The sequence below is a fragment of the Pinus tabuliformis genome, chromosome 4_1, assembly GCF_031772625.1.
Source record: "Pinus tabuliformis cultivar Carrire ecotype Pingquan chromosome 4_1, CPIR1, whole genome shotgun sequence".
NCBI lineage: Eukaryota > Viridiplantae > Streptophyta > Pinopsida > Pinales > Pinaceae > Pinus > Pinus tabuliformis.
Genome location: NC_142303.1, coordinates 382,250,325 through 382,267,859, shown reverse-complemented (window position 1 = coordinate 382,267,859; position 17,535 = coordinate 382,250,325). Strand labels below are relative to the sequence as shown.

The 17,535-nt window shown below is 37.6% G+C and overlaps 1 protein-coding gene across 1 annotated transcript in view; it reads left to right on the top strand.

Annotated features, from left to right (window-relative positions):
* The first annotated feature begins 1,549 nt into the window (after window positions 1-1,549).
* Window positions 1,550-17,535, top strand: part of LOC149175888 (poly [ADP-ribose] polymerase 2-like) — a 392,573-nt gene continuing 376,587 nt past the window's right edge. Inside the window, exons 1-4 of the mRNA XM_089419781.1 lie at window positions 1,550-1,750; window positions 2,035-2,157; window positions 3,108-3,428; window positions 3,782-4,268. Of these exons, the coding sequence (XP_089275907.1) occupies window positions 2,062-2,157; window positions 3,108-3,428; window positions 3,782-4,268 (904 nt within the window). The 5' untranslated portion in view covers window positions 1,550-1,750; window positions 2,035-2,061. The remainder of the gene's footprint in view (window positions 1,751-2,034; window positions 2,158-3,107; window positions 3,429-3,781; window positions 4,269-17,535) is intronic.

Sequence of the window (17,535 nt, the reverse complement as noted above, 5' to 3'; positions counted from 1 at the left end):
GGTTCAAATTCCACATGAAAAGGATAGTGCTTTGAGCAAGTGTATTTAAAGAAAAATCCTCATGAAGCTTGAAAACGATGGGAGACTAACCCTAGGTTCTTGTTTCGTAGCTTAAAGAGGGCCCAAGTTAGGGTTAACCAAACAACATTCCCCAACATCATTACCATTTCCCTGACCACTAGCTGCCTCCGATGCTCCGACAAGAGAACAACCACATGGAGCCTTTGATACTTCCACTAGTTCAATGAGACTAGTCCTCACTATGCTTAGCATAAAATCTTGGTCCGAGGCCCAAATTGGGCCCTCCTCGCCTTTTATCGACTCATAGTCAATGAGGATCTCCTTATCCATACCTCCCACAACTCGACAAAGCTTCTGTAGCCCTAGACTTCTCCTTTTGAAGCTCCTGTCCGACGAAAACGCTGACACCTATCTATTTCATTCTCTTCGTCTGCAGAAAAAACAAATGCAATAATCCTTGCATGTGACGACGATGACGACAAGTTGTAACGAGCTAAAAACGTGTCTCCCACTAGGTTACATGGTAATGTCATTCTTCCCTCCACCATTCACGTGAAGTGTTGGTTCATGCTTAGCCCTTGCCTTCCTTCCCTGTAATTCTTTATATGAAAGATTTTGGGCTTTTTATAAACTTGGATGAGCAATAGAATTATGCAGTACAACACTGATAGATCCCAACATTATCGTGAAAAAAAATCAATTAAAAAAAAGAAAAAGAAAGACTCCCCTCACATATAAATATAAATATATTTATCAAAATTATATATATATATATATATATATATATATATATATATATATATATCAAATTTTATTAAATATTAAAAACAATTAAATCTTTCAAAATACAAATATTTTCTTAATTTTTACATTGAAAATAAATTATATTTGAAAAATTTAATTTTCTAAACATTTGAAAAATTTAAACTTAAAGTGATTTAAATTAATTAAAAATAAACACTTATTTATGCTAATTTAATAAATTTAAAATTAAAATCATTAATAAATTTAAAATTAAAATGATTCTAAGTTACTTAGAAATAAACATTTATCCATACTGATTTGATAAATTTAAAGTTAAAATGATTTTACACTACAAATAAACACCTAGCGATGCTGATTTTATTCATGCACCTGAATATGCCACCGTGATTTTATTCCCAAATGCTTTTCCAGTTGAATCATTCTCGTTTGTGGGTCCTTCACGGTGGTCAAGCTTTCTGAAAATGCCATTAACTTGCATTTAAATGATGTAACCATTGACCTCATACCATGAAATACCACCTTATAAATTGTCGTCACAAAGAAATTATGTTACAGTATTCTATCGTGGACTCCACTAATTCAATGCAGCATTCATAGGGCATACGAGCTATATCTTTTTTTTTTTTTAAATAGCGAAGATTTGCATTCATGTTGGGGAAGCCTCTACCTTTTTGTGCATTGGTGTGTTGGGGAAGCCTCTAACTTCTCGTTCACGTGCTCCCGCCAATTTATAGCTCTCCATCTGCTTCGTCTCTTCTCATTTCATGTGCATTGGTGTGTTGGGGAAGCCTCTACCTTTTTGTGCATTGGTGTGTTGGGGAAGCCTCTACCTTCCTCGTTCACGAGCTCCCGCCAATTTATAGCTCTCCATCTGCGTCGTCTCTTCTCATTTCAAATCCTGTATTGATCTCCATTCTCAACTTCTCATTTCGATTCCCGTCTCTTTGCTGCAGAGGTTAAACCGGTAAGCTAAATCTGATAATTTACAGCATTAACCAGAATATGAATCCGACTGGGGTATTTCAACTGTGCTATAATCATGTTGGCTACAATGATAGAAGCAAATGTGCCTTGAAGGATTGGTTTTAGGATTGGATCGGGTCAGGAAGCCTGTTTATAATTTTACATAAGTTCGTTATTGATGAACTTCTCGTTAGTAGTTGTTATTGGTGAAGTGAACTCAAAGGTTGGCAATGACCCCAAATTTGAATATTAACTTCCCTGATTTTTTAATTCGAAATTTTGCAGGAAGGCGAGGTGTCTGTAGCGTCAGTCATGGAACCTAATCAGCCATATAAGCTCAAAGTGCAGGAGCTTCGCGATGAGCTCGCCAAGCGTGGCCTTGATACCACTGGACGAAAGCCTGAGCTGGTAGCCAATACTCATCCTCTGACTTATATTGTATGAATCATGTAACTAATGATATAATCTAACATCACTTCATGGTTACATACATTTTTTCCAGATTTGGGTATAATCCGAAGTGTTGCGAAACTCTTCTATTTTCCCTATTTTTCCAGAGCTTTTGATGTTTCCAGCTTTTCACAGTTAGAATTCATCTTGTCAATCTTTTCTGGAGAAACTGTGTCTCTTGATTGAAATGCTCCGCCGAAAACATCTACCCTAAACGTCGAGTTCAATCAAGATATGCAGTTTCTCCAGAAGAAAAAACAGATTGACAAATTGAATTGTAACTACGAAAATCTGCACACTCAAATTTTCTGTGTTTTTCAGGTCCGAGTTTATGTTTGCCCAGTTTTTGCTTGTTCGGCTTTTTTGGCCCCAATTTTTCTGATTTCCCGAGATGATGGTCCTGGCAGATTTTTTGCCAATGCCGAGTTTTGCAACACTGAGGTTGACTTTGGCGGTTTCCATTGCTTGTGCACATAATGTTTCCATTGCTTGTGCACATAATCACTTCATGTGCATTAAACAAACAATCATCTGTTGCCTATGTTATCAGAAACTTGAGCAGGAGATCCATTGCTAGTTGGACCATCCTTTACATACCTGTCTCGACAGTACGCTAATACATAACTAATCAATTTTACATGCATGGTATATGCTAGGAGGGATAGTGGGTCCATGTTTCTGATCGCCTGAAACCTTGTAGCCTCGTTCCTGTTCCTTTTTACGTTTCAGTTTCTGATAACATAGGTATGGCCAAACATCATGTTGTGTCGTTTAAAACAAACCTGATTCCTCATAACTGTTGTAAAGATCAATCAAGAATGATAACACAAGGCTTTGTTAGATAATCAGTTCTAAACTGAATTGTGATGTTATCTCGAGCACAAACTCATATAATGATCTATTTTCAGGCAGATCGACTTAATGCTGCTATCATAGATGAACTGAACTCAAAAGCTGCCAATGATCCCCATCTTAAAACGTCAGACATGGAAGTGGATAAAAGCAGAGATGACGATAACGGTAAAAAACATTCCATCGATGAAGACAATACAGATTCAGCAGTGGGTGGAGGGAAAAGGCACAAGCAATCTCTCGACGAAGATGACAAAGATAGCAATACTTCCAAAAAGGGTGACTCAGTGACAATGGCACATACTCTCAAAGTGCAAGAGCTTCGCAATGAGCTGGCTAAGCGTGGCCTTGATACTTCTGGACGAAAGTCTGATTTGGTAAGCTTATGTGTTCATTCTGTTGCTTATGTGGTAGTAATTATTAAACGAACTAAAACTAAACCTGAAAATAAGCAATGTGGTAAGCTCAGCTCTCTTCATAATGAACTCCTATTTTTCCATGCTTTGGTAAAATCTTATTGTAGTTTTGGAAGTTGTTTATCCAATCGCTGCATGTAAATTAAACTCACCACAGCAAATTTGCAAATGTTACTCTGTGTTTTAGTTCAAATGTGCTTTGAAATAATAGTTATACAGGTTAATCATGTCTGGAAACAAAATGTTTCAGTAGTCAAGCAGATGTAAACTCAACGCTACTTTGAACCCTAATGGCAAGTCTATCAATTTTGCAGGTAGTTAGACTTGACAAAGCTATTATGGATGAACTGAAGTCGAAGGATGGCAACATATCCACTGACAATATAGACTCGGCAGTGAATAAGGAAAGAAACAACATGCCCTTGACCAAGCAATCTAGAGACAGAGACAGCACAGATATTTCGGTTAAGGAAAGGGATGGGTCCACAAAAGTTCACTCCCAAGATGGAGACACGGATACACAAAAATGTAAAGATGATGTTAAAATTACAAATCCAGTGGCTGATGAAAAGAGAAACCAATCAATCTCAGAGTCAACACTCAAAGATGATAATGAAATAGATTCATCCAAAAGAAAAAAAGACATAGATATCAATGCTATGACTGTTGATGGGTTACGGCAGGAGCTTTCTACTCGTGGACTTTCAACTTCTGGAACTAAGAAGGTTCTTGTTGAAAGGCTTGGTGCAACGATGAAAGACAGTTCAATTGCTGTCAAATTAGATGAACAAAATGAGCAAGGTAATGACAAAATTTCTCAAGTTTATTAACAAGACTATTTGCATCATTAGTACTGTTCTGATTAAGGTCTGTCAATGTTTGTGTGAAGGATAGTTTCTCAGGGATGTTTGCTTTGAGAAGGGGATTGAATTTCCTTGGGAGAGATACAATGAAAATTTTCTCGATTTATCAAAATCTCGCAAACTATCTGACGTTATTTGAAACAGAGTATGAATGCATCTGATCAGAAACCCATGAACTTTGCTATGGTACAGTTCAGTTTAAATCTCAAGACATCCCCCTGGAAAAGCTTATGAAAAGTAGGCATAGTATATACTATAAACATCAAATTTTCAAATATATCCATTGCCACTGACGCAATGAAGCACCCTGCCGATAGTTTCCATTATCTGGAAATTACAAGTAGTTCAAGAATCAAAATCTCTAGCACTATTTGCACAATAATCTCACTTTGAGATGTGGGCCTTTACATAGCTCATTTTCTTATATAACATGGTTCAACTATAAGAATTGGGCACTTGTTGCTTAGCTACTGAAATATGGCTTAGATTAGCTGTAAACAGTTAGAATAAGCCTAATAGTGCTGAATCGAAAACATAATATTAATAAATGGGCCTTATAGAGACTAAGATTCATCTATCTATCCAAACCTGTCCAGCCAGATCATACAAGAGAAATACAATCTATGCTATTCACATAAACATAGATGAAACCAGACAACCCATATCAGAAATTGGCATAAGGAGTGCCATTGAGGGTTTTGTTCCTCTGTCATTCAATTGCATTGTCTACCCAAAACTACGACTTACTAATGACAAGTGTGCAAGATGCCTTTCAGATGCATAGACAAACTTCTGCTTTTCCAAATATGCTCTTTATCTCTCAAATGGTTATATTTGGATGACTGCTTATTAGCCCAACAATTCACATTGGTTTTCCTTGGAATGTTCATTGAATTTGGAGGGACGATTGCATTGATGATTATTAGTTTACCTGTTGCTTAAAGAGAAATTGATTCTTGTTGTGAGTATGGAGCATTGAGTTATTTAGAATCTATAGATTGAAGTATCACCTTGCACAAATCCCTGGACGTGATGTAGGGCCTTGCACCAATATAAATGCGGAAATCATCCGAAGAGCCACGAGATCATTGGAAGAATTAGAGCAAGACAAAGTGATCAAAGCAGATCTGAAGAAGCAACCAGCAGGGAGCGTGTTAGGAAGTGAATATGGAAGTGGCACATGTTCTACTTCAGCATCAATGTCTACAACCAACCCTGTAGCTATCTTATCATTTTTTGTTCCTAGAACCACGACTTGTTCACAACCATTTATCACTTCAATGCTTAAAAAAAAGAGAAAGAACAAGCTGACAAGTTTTTGGGCAAGTTTCTCCTTTGGAGTGATATTCCTTTTAGCGTTGCAAGGAATAATCCATTTTTCCAGCCTGCTGTTGATGCTATTGTAATTGTTGGCCCAGAGTATAAAATTCTTTCTTATGATGACTTTAAAGGCCTCATTTTTCAAAATGAAAAGGCTGACTACACCAAAAGATTGGAGGAGTTTAGGGTATCATGGGCACAAACAGGATGCATTGTGATGTCAGATGGTTGGACCGACCAAAATGGGAGAACCTTTATAAACTTCTTGGTTAATTGTCCCAATGAGACAATGTTTATGAAATTTGTTGATGCATCTTCACATATCAAAGATGCAAAATTATTATGTGATTTGCTAGATGTGTTTATTTTGGAGGTGGGTGCAGAACATGTTGTCCAAGTCATAACGGACAATGCTGCAAATTATGTTGCTGCTGGCAAGATGCTTATGGAAAGGCATCCTACTTTATTTTGGACACCTTGTGCTGCACATTGTATTGATTTGATGTTGGAGGACATAGGAAAAATTTCTTTTGTTAAAGATATTGTTGACTCATAAATTTCATTTGTCAAAGATATTGTTGACTCATAAAAAAACATTACAAAATTTATATATAATCATGCATCTGTGCTTAGTTTGATGAGAAAATTCACCAACAACAAGGAGTTGGTGCACCCCGCCATTACACGGTTTGCCACCAGTTTCATATCTCTTCAATCCCTCTTGAATTCTATGTGGGATGTGAAGAGAATGTTTCTTTCAGATGAGTGGTGTGCTTTGACATTTAGCCGCAAACCAGAGGGAGAGGCCATATGCAGATTAGTTTCATACCAGGAAAACTTCTGGGCAGGAGTGTAGGAGGTGTGCAGCGTTACTGAACCTTTGGTAAAGGTTCTTCGATTAGTTGATGGTGAGAAGCCCGCAATGGGCTATTTGTATGAGGCCATGGACAGGGCCAAAGAATCCATTTGGGCCTACTATGATGATAAGGGAGATGAGGGGTTTCAGAAACAACTCCTCCTATGGGAAGTGATTGATGAACAATGGAACAATACACTCCATCGTCCCATTCATGCTATAGGGATCTACTTGAACCTCGCATTTTCTTACCCATGTGGGTTCTTATTTGATGCTGAGATCATGGATGGATTCTTAACTTGTGTTCAGAGGATGGTGCGATCTCCAGCAGAACGTGCAGAAATCTCCAAAGAAATGGAGATATACAGGATGACAGGTGGCACATTTAGCTTTGAGATGGTTGTGGTTGATAGGAAGACTAAAATGCCAGGTATTTTTTAGTTTGTTTCAAATTTCATTGTCTCTTCAAGTTCATAACTTCATACTTTGCTTCAACTTTCAAATTTCATTTTTTTCTTATGTTTATCTTATTTGTAATTTTGTCAATGCATGGTGGACTTGCTATGGTGCCAGAGTATCCCATTTGCGAAAGCTTGCCATTCGAATCCTCAGCCAAACATGTAGCTCCTCAGGATGCGAGCGCAACTGGAGTGTATTTGAAAATATACACAACAAGAAGCGCAATAGGTTAAACTTGAAACTTAAAGTATTCCAAATTTCCAATTAATTTTTTGAATTCATTAAATAATATATATATATATATATTTTTTTTATAATTATTATTTTATGATCTTTGTGCAGGTTGGAGTTCCAGCGACTTAACGACATGGTTTACGTCTACTACAATCTTCGATTGTGGGTGAAGCAACTTGAGAGGATACCTGAGATGGAGGCCATCTCATTGGATGGGATTGACACCACTGCTGCATGGAGGGTTGAGGCCGAGAGGCCTCTCATGGAGTTTGTCAATGATTGATTAGAGTGGGAGGTAGTGGAAGGCGTAGAGGGGGAGGAGGAGGAGGAACAGGAGGAGGAGGTGACACCACTTACTCGGCTACCCCTGCCACCAGTAGAGGACGTGGTCTACCTCCTGTAGCTCCTAGTTCTTAAGCTTCTAAAGCACAACAGAGCCCACTGCTAACTCCATCGGCATCTATATCTAGATGGAAAGGGAAAGCTATTGCATTTTTTCGCAAGAGGGGCAGAGGAAATTAGTAGTATTAGTTATTTGGTTCATTTCATTGTATATGATATTATGACTCATGATATGAGATACATTATTATATCTTTTGTTGATATTTTGAGGCTGAGTTGGGGCTCAGGAGTTAGGACTTACTATTCAAGACGTGATTCACTGTTATATGTGATGTAGCATTAGAAATGATATTACATATCTTATATATTAGTTCTTTTATCATATTTATGTGCCAATGTATTTATTTTATATTGTAGATGCTTTAGATATTAAAAAAATTGAAAAAAAATGATTTTTTTGTATTTTATGATTTTTTCCCGATTTTTATCGATTTTTTTCTCGATTTTTATGATTTTTATTTTTATTTTTTCCCCTCGCCGATTTAATCCCGATTGCGATTTTTGCAACATTGATTTAGATACATCCTTATCTCCAAGGAAATCAATACAATGATGCTCTCATACATATCCAAGTCATGATACTGTTGGAAACACCGAGAGGGGGGGTGAACCAATATTTCTTTCAATTGTTAATTAGCCAATTATGATTTTTCTTTGATTAGAATCACAATATACATGAACACAGAAAAATAAAATAAACAATAACTTATATAATAATTATTCAAGTGATAAGGACTCCGATCCTCTGTTACAAAAGCTCAGATTCCAACTTATACAAAAGCTACAATTCAAGGCTCCAACCTTTACAAATTCAGGGTACAGCTTGTCGAATAAGGACACTGTTGACCACAACGTGTCAACGACCCATAGCAGTACACTTCTTTTTTTTTTCGCAAAAAGGGTAGCGCTTGACCAATGTGTCCGTGCCATTCGACTATCATCATCAGTCTGATCATATTATTTTGTAAAACAGTCTGCATGTGTAAATTGTAAATAATCTTAGCAGATTTGTGTCATGTATGTAATTGCCTAAGTAAACTTAATCTTATAGTGATGATCTACGTTCCGGAAGGTTTTTTGTCTCACCGATCCATGATCGACAGAGTCTTCCTTCAGCCTAACCCCAAAGCCGGAATGGATTTTGTCACCAGAATGTTAGGGGAGTCCTAGTGTGTTAGATGAGTCTATGTAAAAGTGATTTGGGAATAATCCTAACTATTTGGTTAGGTTATTTTATTACAAATTGCTTGATTTGCTAGATTATATTTGTGTCCCAGAATTGGGTAGTCTATGAGGATCTATGTCAAATGGGTTTCCCCCCTTAAGATGTAAAAATGTAAAAATCATGATGTAAAGTGTCTTGAGGGTTAGAAAATGTTTTATCCCCTCATAAGTCCTAGGTCCTAGGTATTTTTAAATTTTCCAAAGGCTAAATTCGAGGGTTCTTTAAAAAATTAAATTTTAAGAGGTCCAGGGACTAAGGTTAAATGATTACTTTGCTAAATTTTAGGCCCTTGGTTCTTTGGGTTAAGTCAAAGTCAAAATTTTGAAGAAATTAATTCAAAAATTAAAATTTTGAATTAATTAAAATGCATTTAAATGATAATTTCGAATTTTCTCATTATTTTAATTTCGACGGATGAGATTAAAAGATTTTTTGATCCTCATCAACGATCAAGATTGCTTTGACAAGGATCACTCGAACTAGCCGTTGGGAAATTTTTCTTTAAATAGGAAGTCAGTTGTCCATTGAGATCATTCGACCTTTGAGTCGTGTGCTAAGTGAAAGCTCTCTTGTAATCGTTTTTCATGTGCAAATAAAGAAAGACTTTGGGGTTAATCTCTGCTGGTGTTACTCTTCGGGAAATACTGTAACATGTTTTATTTTCTTGCATAGATTTACTTTTAGCCATTGATGTTAGCTTATTGAAGATTGATTTAAATATAGGTATCTTGTTTAATCACTAGGGTTTGAATGATAGTTTAATTTTTGGGTATAATGGCAGGTATCTCCATTAGATCCGAATTTCACTGTCGTTTTCTCCCTCTATGTTAATGGTTGAATTAAGTTGTGCAGACAATCCTTGATTTTGAGATCACCGGGCGTTCGGGGAAGTCTTCAGTTGGACCAGCCAACTCCCGGATAACATTTTCCGAAGAGCCCAGCTGGTTTTGATCCCAGGGCTTATCATTAGAACTTCTGTTGTGGATGCATGAAGGGTTTTCTGAAGCACCTCATCTTAAATTTAAAATCTTAAAAAAATATGTGTGGCATAATGACAAATCTGGCTGCTTAGAGCCTTTAACTTGTGAATACTGTAATTATTTAGCTGGTTTTTGGGTTTTTTGTTTCATCCTTGCATATATTATTTCTGGGTGTTTTGTTTTGTTATTGCAGGTTGCAGATTTGAGGCAAATTTTTTGTTTGAAGCCAGATTTAGGCCTTGGAGGGTAAGATCTGGCCTCAGAATCAACTCTTGTAGGGGTATTTACGCCAGATCTGGAAATTTCTTGTAGGGTTTTCATCAACAGCAAAAGGATTTAAATTTTTTTAAGGTTTCTGAAGAAGTTGGAGGTTTTTCTAGGCCCCCTGTCTGCTGCTGCCTGGGTTTCATTTTTACAGGAGAATTTTCGTTTTTTTTTTAAGGAAATTGTGTGAAACCCTCGTTGCCTTTTCCCTTGCGGATCAATCCTTGAGGCTTTCCTCTCTGATCCAGTGCTATTCCCTTTTCTCGCATCCACGCTTCTCGATTTCCATACGCAGCTCTTCTCTCATCGTTGCCATCCCTGCGTTGACCTTTCCTTCTTCCCTTTCCATCGAGCTTCCTCACTGCTCGTTAACGTGCATCCTCTACTTGCTAAACCCTCACGCATCGCTCTATTTCTCTGCGGCTTTCTTTCATCCACCGTCCAAGCCTTTGTTGACCTGCTATGCTCCTGCAAACAAAACTCAAAACACAGCCACATCTGCCCATTATCGCTGCAAATTCATCAAGCCCTCACCTTTTCACGCTATCCTCAAATTCGCAGTCGAGTTTTCCTTCAACTCCCTCACCTGCTGGTGGATATCTCTCCTACGTTGCCCATAGCCTCTGATTCCCTCGGTCTCCTCAATCACCATCCCATCCGTCCTTGCTCTACGTTCCTTGACCTGCGAGAACCCTCGGCGTCAACAAACGCAACCCTCCTTTCCCTTGACTGGCACACATTCATGCTGCCATATACTGTCAGGCGCTCCATTGCAGTTGTCATACGCTAGTTACCATCCACGACCTCCCGTGTCCTTTCCTCCGTCGACTTGAAGGAATATCAACGCAGAACTCATTCGACTTCCCCTTTATTATTTTTAGGTGTTACGTTAGGTTTTTGTTATTTCATGATTTTAATTTGTTTCTTTTAGTTTAATTTTGTATATTATTATAGTTTAGTTAGGGTTAGTATATGTGTATATTTCTTTTATTTTCATTGAAGTTTTTTAGGACTTTCAAAAATTTTCAATTCAGTTTTTTATTTTTTTATTTCGTGGTTTTAACTTTTCATTTTAAAAATAAAAAATTTCAAAATTAAGTTTTTTTTTTTGTTGTTTCTACATTGATAAAAATAAAAAATTAAATGATTTAGAAAATCCCTTTCATAAAAAAGGTCTAAAATAAAAATTTATAAAAATCCAAAAAAATTCTAAAACTTAAAAAAAAAATTAAATTTTTTTTTTTTTTTTTTTTTTTTAAATTTTTTTTTTTGAAAAAAGACTAATTAAAATTTGAAAATTCCTTTTGATGTCTTTTGTGGTATTAATATTTGTCATTTTCTATAGTTAAATGTGCTTAAATTTTTTATTTGGAGTTTAACTATTGGAAAGTGATTAATTTCCTAGATTTGGAATTTCAAGCATAATCATTTTAAATCCTAGGTGCCTAGATTTTAAATTTTGTGGATTTCAAAGTATTCTATCTTTCGAAAATTTAATTGCTGGAGCGTTGTTAAGTCATTGTGCAATTGATCGTTTTGCTTGAATTATTTGATGCTCATCAAATGTTAGATATTTTGCAATTTTTTTCAAGCAATCGTTAATTTTTTCATTAGCAACAGTGGCTGATCAATTACTTGGTTTTCATTAATTCCATAAGGCACTGGTATTAATAATTTTTAATCAAATTATAAATCTTGTTAAGCCTTTATCAAGTATTTGATTGCCTCGCTGTGTCTCCCAACCTAGTTGGTTCCCAGTTGGTTTTCCTTTATCCCATAGGGTCTACCCCCCTTAGCCTAGGGAGACGGCTTAAACGGAGAGATCGGGGATCAGGGTGACAGCCCCCGGTTTGAGCGTTGTCGCGGTGCCTAGACACTTTGTGTGACAACAGACACCAATCCTTAACTGAGCACCAAATTTGTGAGTTCGTGGGCACCAACCCACAAGAGGCTCCAACCCCTTAGCTGACCACCAACTCAGCAAAATTTGAGGGCACCAACCCACTGGAGTCTCCAATCCCCAGCTGAGCACCAATTCAGGTCCATGTCATGCTTCAGATTTACTGTCAATTGCTTTTTTGTTTTCAAATCTTCGGGAATCATCTATGCAATCCTCAGGTTTTCTCTTTCAAGCCTGATCACAGCTACTGCACTTGTCTTGTCTTCAACTGTCCTTAGTTCTTGGAAACTCCTTGTCAGAGGTTTGGGCATCAATGTGTTCTTTGAATGTCAATATACTTCAATTCAGAGCTTCTTTTAAAAAAATAGTTTCAGCCTTCTACAAAAGTCTGCAACAGGTCACAAGTCTCTGCCACAGATTGTGCTCTTAAAGTCTGCTACAAATCAGTTACAGGTCTGGTACAAATACAAAATAGCCCTGAATACACTTTTTTTTGTTCTATTTATTTCTTCAGAACAGATTTTAAACCAAATAATCCTTGTACAATTCAGCCTTGTCACAAAATGAACCACAGAAAATGGTACTAAACTCGACCCTCACACAGTTTGATCTGAACTTTGATTTGCGGTCTTTCTTTTCTAACTGCAATTTCAACCTCAGATCATATGCATTCATTCAACCCCTGCAGTTGTCTCAGTGCTCATCAATCTTGGTGGAGTTCAAGCTACAAAAACAGGTCAAAGTCTGAACTTGTTTCTTGCTTTCTCCTGATCCGAATTCCTTGCTTAGCCGAGTTCTCTTGCTTCACTGAATTGGGTAATCGAATGAGGTGGTTGGGTGTATTTATATAAGTTTAATCACTGAACTGTAATGACTGTTGGGAGGGGGCTTACTTTGTTCAATTGGAGCCGACTTGCATATTAATATTTATTTGAATTTGTTTTGGATAGATGGACCATAATTTTCGGGGTAGATATTTCTTCAAAGGCAATATCATTTCCAGATTATAATCTAAACTCAAACCTGCTTGATGCTGGATCATCAAAAGATGAGGTATGCACAACCGTTGTTTCGGAAGGTTCCTCAACATCATGTATCTGGAGCTTGAAAGATGAACTTGAAAGTTATTCCCACGATCTGGCTACATATCAAGCTGCCAAGACTTGGGAGAATCTGACGCAGCCACTCGTGTTAGAGGAGTTGAGGCAGCTTCAGCAACCTCAACAATTTCAAATCCTTCATCTATTAAACCTTCCACTGTTGTGGCATGGTAATCTTTAAATTGCTGAATCGGTCTCTAGATCTATTAAACCTTCCACTGTTGTGGCATGGTAATCTCTAGATTGCTGAATCGGTCTCTAGATTGATTGAATCCTCTCCTCTCTTTCCAAACTTACAATCTAGATTATAGAGGAGAGCCTTCTACCTGTTCTTTATCTTCTACTGTCTTTAAATACTCTGCTTTCAGTGGTTGAATACTTTCCTCATTTTGTGATGTGGAATCATTAATATGCTTCTCTGTACCATATACATCTACATCCTCCTTGGTCTTGATATTTATGGCATTACCATCTAGGTTACTTTCTAACTAATGGTAGACAGTAACTCCTTTTGCTTGGGCCATGTTGAAAATAATAGCGAGAAAGGGTTCCTTGATTTGTGCCTTAATCAAAGGGACCACAACAAGTACTTCTTTAGCATGCTCGAGATCCTATAAGTTAGGAATCAATTCCTATAAGTTAGGAGCTAATTCCTATTAGGATGAGTTCCTAAAATTTAGGAATGTCCTTAAAAATTAGGATGAGTTAGGTTGCAGTTAACCGATGTGTTAAATTTGAAGATTGAGTTCTTGATTTTCTAGTGTGAGTTAATTGAAGAAAAACACAAGTGATTGAGTTTCAAGTGGTCTACTTCAAATAGGACGAGTTGCATGAGCAGTTAACTCATATTAAATCAATCACAAAATCATTCCTTAATTAGACAATTCACTAATTTTAGCGATTCAAATTGCTATAAAGAAGGAACAAAGGCACAATTGTATTTATTCTTGTATGCACTAGTTTTATGTGTAAGCTTGTAAGCGAGCGTGACAAGAAGAAGACTTGTGTGAGTTGGTAGAAGGCAGTTTTCACTTGGCTCATGCACTAGAATTAAAGAGCTAAAGGATCAGCTCTTTCGCAAGGAATTAGGGACTTGGTTCCTTGGGTTTGTGCCATGAATTTGGAGTAGAGGAGCATCAAGGGAAGAGGGCAGCGTGATTGTGATTCTTGCAGGGTTTCATGTTTAGGATAAGCAGGGAGAAGGATGTATTCTCCAAGTGAAACGATTGTATTTGTAAGAGATCATTTGCTCGGTTTCTATCAATAAACAAGCAGAGGGTTTTCCCAGTTGGGTTCCCTAAAAAAATTATTGTGTTTTGCTATGTGTGACTGTGGTTTATTTTTGTTCTTATTCTGTTGCAAAATTTGGTAGAGAAATTCTATGTCTGTATGAAAAGAAATTAGTTTCAGATTGTTCATATTAGCAGTTGCAGAATTTCGTGGATTTTCTGTTGATTTTGGTAGCATCGTATGTGCTCTTGCCGTGAGATTTTGCAGAGAGGCTAAGACACATGCATTCTCCGATAGCCAGCAATTGTTTGGGAAAATTCCACCTAGAGATAATTTAATTAAAATAATTAACTATTTTAAATGGTTCCCTAAGTCTAAACTTAGGAAATCTGGTTAATTAAAGGGTATTAATTAAATCAGGTGTGAATCTTCTAGAAGAAGATGAGGATCAACTCCTAGTTAATCTTAGCCCTTGATTATGTTTTAATCTTGGCCGTTGGTGCTCCAACAAGAGATTATAAGAAGGAATTCGATGGGCACTTGGAGAACACACTTATGCAGTTCGATTTTGCTGGGAGGTCGATTTCCTGAGTAGCAGCTGTGAGTTGCCGGAAGTGACTTAGCAAAGTCGAAGCAATGAGAGAGGGGCATGGATAGTAGACCAAAGGAGAGTTTTCTAGATCTGGGGATTGCAAGGCAGAGAAGACAAAGAGAGGTTTAGAGAGGCAACACAGTGCCATGCAGAGGCAGTGCAGAGCTTTAGAGGGAGTCTGAGATTCAGCTGGGAAGTCGAGTTCCAGAGCCAGAAGTCGGGGTGTGAGATCGGAGGGCCAGAGGAGCAAAGTTCCAGACAACAGGAGACGAAGATCTGTGGAAGAGGTGACACAGACCCCAGAGAGGCTGACACAGATCTGCATAGGTTGACGCAGAGGTTGCGCAGAGCCAGTGTGGGGCCAGCCATCCAGGGCCTAGATCAGATTCAGATTGCCTGACAGTGTGAGATCTTTCCTCATTACCTCTTTGTCAGTATTTCTCTGTATTAGATTGCCAGTTTGGGCATCGAACGATTTGTACTCGGATTACTATTGCATAATAACTAAAACCCTCAGCTGCCGCACCAGTTTTTCCACATTGGGTTTTTTCGGGGACATTGTCCAAAAACAACTGTGTTGATGTGTGTGTTTATTTCTCTCCAGTGCAGTATTTAGTTTCCATAGTATTTTATTTTGTGTAGGCTGCAGTGTATGTATTTCAGTATTTGCTGTAGAAAATTGCAAGTAACTTGTTCAAGTAATTTAACAAGTAGGTGAAATATTATCAGTTTGCTGCAGTAGGAATCGGGTAACTGATTTTTCACATGGTATCAGAGCACAGATTGTGAGCAGAAGAGCTCAATTGCAGAAAGGAAGAGGGAGTTCGAAATTACTGCAGAGGCAACAATTCAAAACCCCAGAGGTAGCGCAGTCCTTGGGCCAAGGAGGTCGAAGTTTTGAGGGAAGATCGATTTCTCTGAGTGAGTCGACAGAGAAATTCGATTTCTAGATCGAAGCCTTCCAGAGGCAAAAGGGAGCAACGTATTTTCCTTGCAGAGCAGATCTTTAGCTGGGACGCATATATTTTGCAGCAGTTACTGACAAAAGTGTTAGAAGGAGAGAATAACACATATTGAGGGAATTCTTCCTCAGAGGACTTCCAACCAAGAAGTCCGAATTTTTCTAGCAGAGCAACAGTAGCTGTGTGCGAGATTTCTCACTCCAGAAGGGAGTGCGAATAGCTGGGTAGCAACTGCGCAAAGAAGAAGAGGGAGCAGTTCGACTTTTTCAGGAGAGATGACATCAACTGGATTGAGAGATCAAAATCGGTTGGACGGAGCCTCCAACTATGTGATCTAGAAGGCTAGGATCTCCTGCCTTCTAGATGAGCATGATCTCAAAACTTATGTCAATAGTGTGGTAGCTGTACCTGCAGATGCAGATCCGCTCAAGAAGTACAAGGATGAGATGGCGAAGACTAAGAAGATCAAGACTAAGAAGTGTTATCTTTGTTGAACCAAAAAGGATCAAGTCTAAGAATATCAGTTGAAGTAGATCGAAATCCTAAACTCCAACTTCAGGTCTATTTCATAGGTTGAAATGCCTCACTGATCAAAAGTGACAATTTTAGTAGTCTGAATAAGCCTTAGGTCAACCTCAGAAGATCGAAAATGTATGGGCATCTGTAATCATGATCTTGAAGTCTTAATAATAACTAGATTTGGAGATTATTCTAAGAGACCAAATCCTTCAAATTCTTGGAAGCCGAGTTTGTTTGGATTGACTACAAGACAAAAGATCTTAAGATAAAAGGTACCACCAATTAATGTCAAAACTAGGTGTCCTTCAAGAAGTCCACTAAAGGACTGCTTGAAATTGAGTGAAGATCTCTGCATATGTCACTTGGGTAGTATTCATGGATCCCTGAAATGAATTGGACGTATATATAGGCATGTGAAATTACAAGTCTACAATAAAAGGGCATTCATGAAGAATCCAAGTCTAAACCCTAAGTTTTGAAGGTCACAATCTATCTTAGAAAGATACAACAGAATCCTAAGAAGTCCTATGAGAATTCGAGTTTGTGTTACTTTGAAAGTAACAGTGCAAAGAGTAGTTTGAAAACGTCACTACATGTTGAGCCAAGGTACTATCACAAATATGAAGTTGAAATATTTGTTTCTCATGAAATCACATTCTAATGTTGGATGCAAAAATTTTGACGTACATCTACTAAAGAATGGCATGTGCATCTACTAAAGAATGGCATGCTAACCATCTTGGTGTATTCGATCATAGGTTGAAAGGATCTATAGGTATAAAGTGCTAAACACCATTTGCTAACATAGACCTTATGTTATGACAAGGGAGTATTGAGGGGAAGACATGATAAGAGACCAAGCTCCTCCTCAAAGATTGAAGAACTGAAATACACAAATTGATCAGATCATGTTTATCAGAATAAATGATGATGATTTTTTTTCCAACACAATTTGGTATCTTGCTAAGGGTTTGAGACTTGATGGCATTTTACTGTTGGACTTGCAAGAATATCTAGCGTTTGGTAGGCTGAAAGTCTTGACCAAATTTTACAGTTTTGGATATTGGAATATCTAAGGTCTTTAAACCATAGCAAGGGCTTGAATAAGAGAACTCTAGGGTTTGTGGACAAAACCTTAGGATTGATCATTTCCACTGAAAGG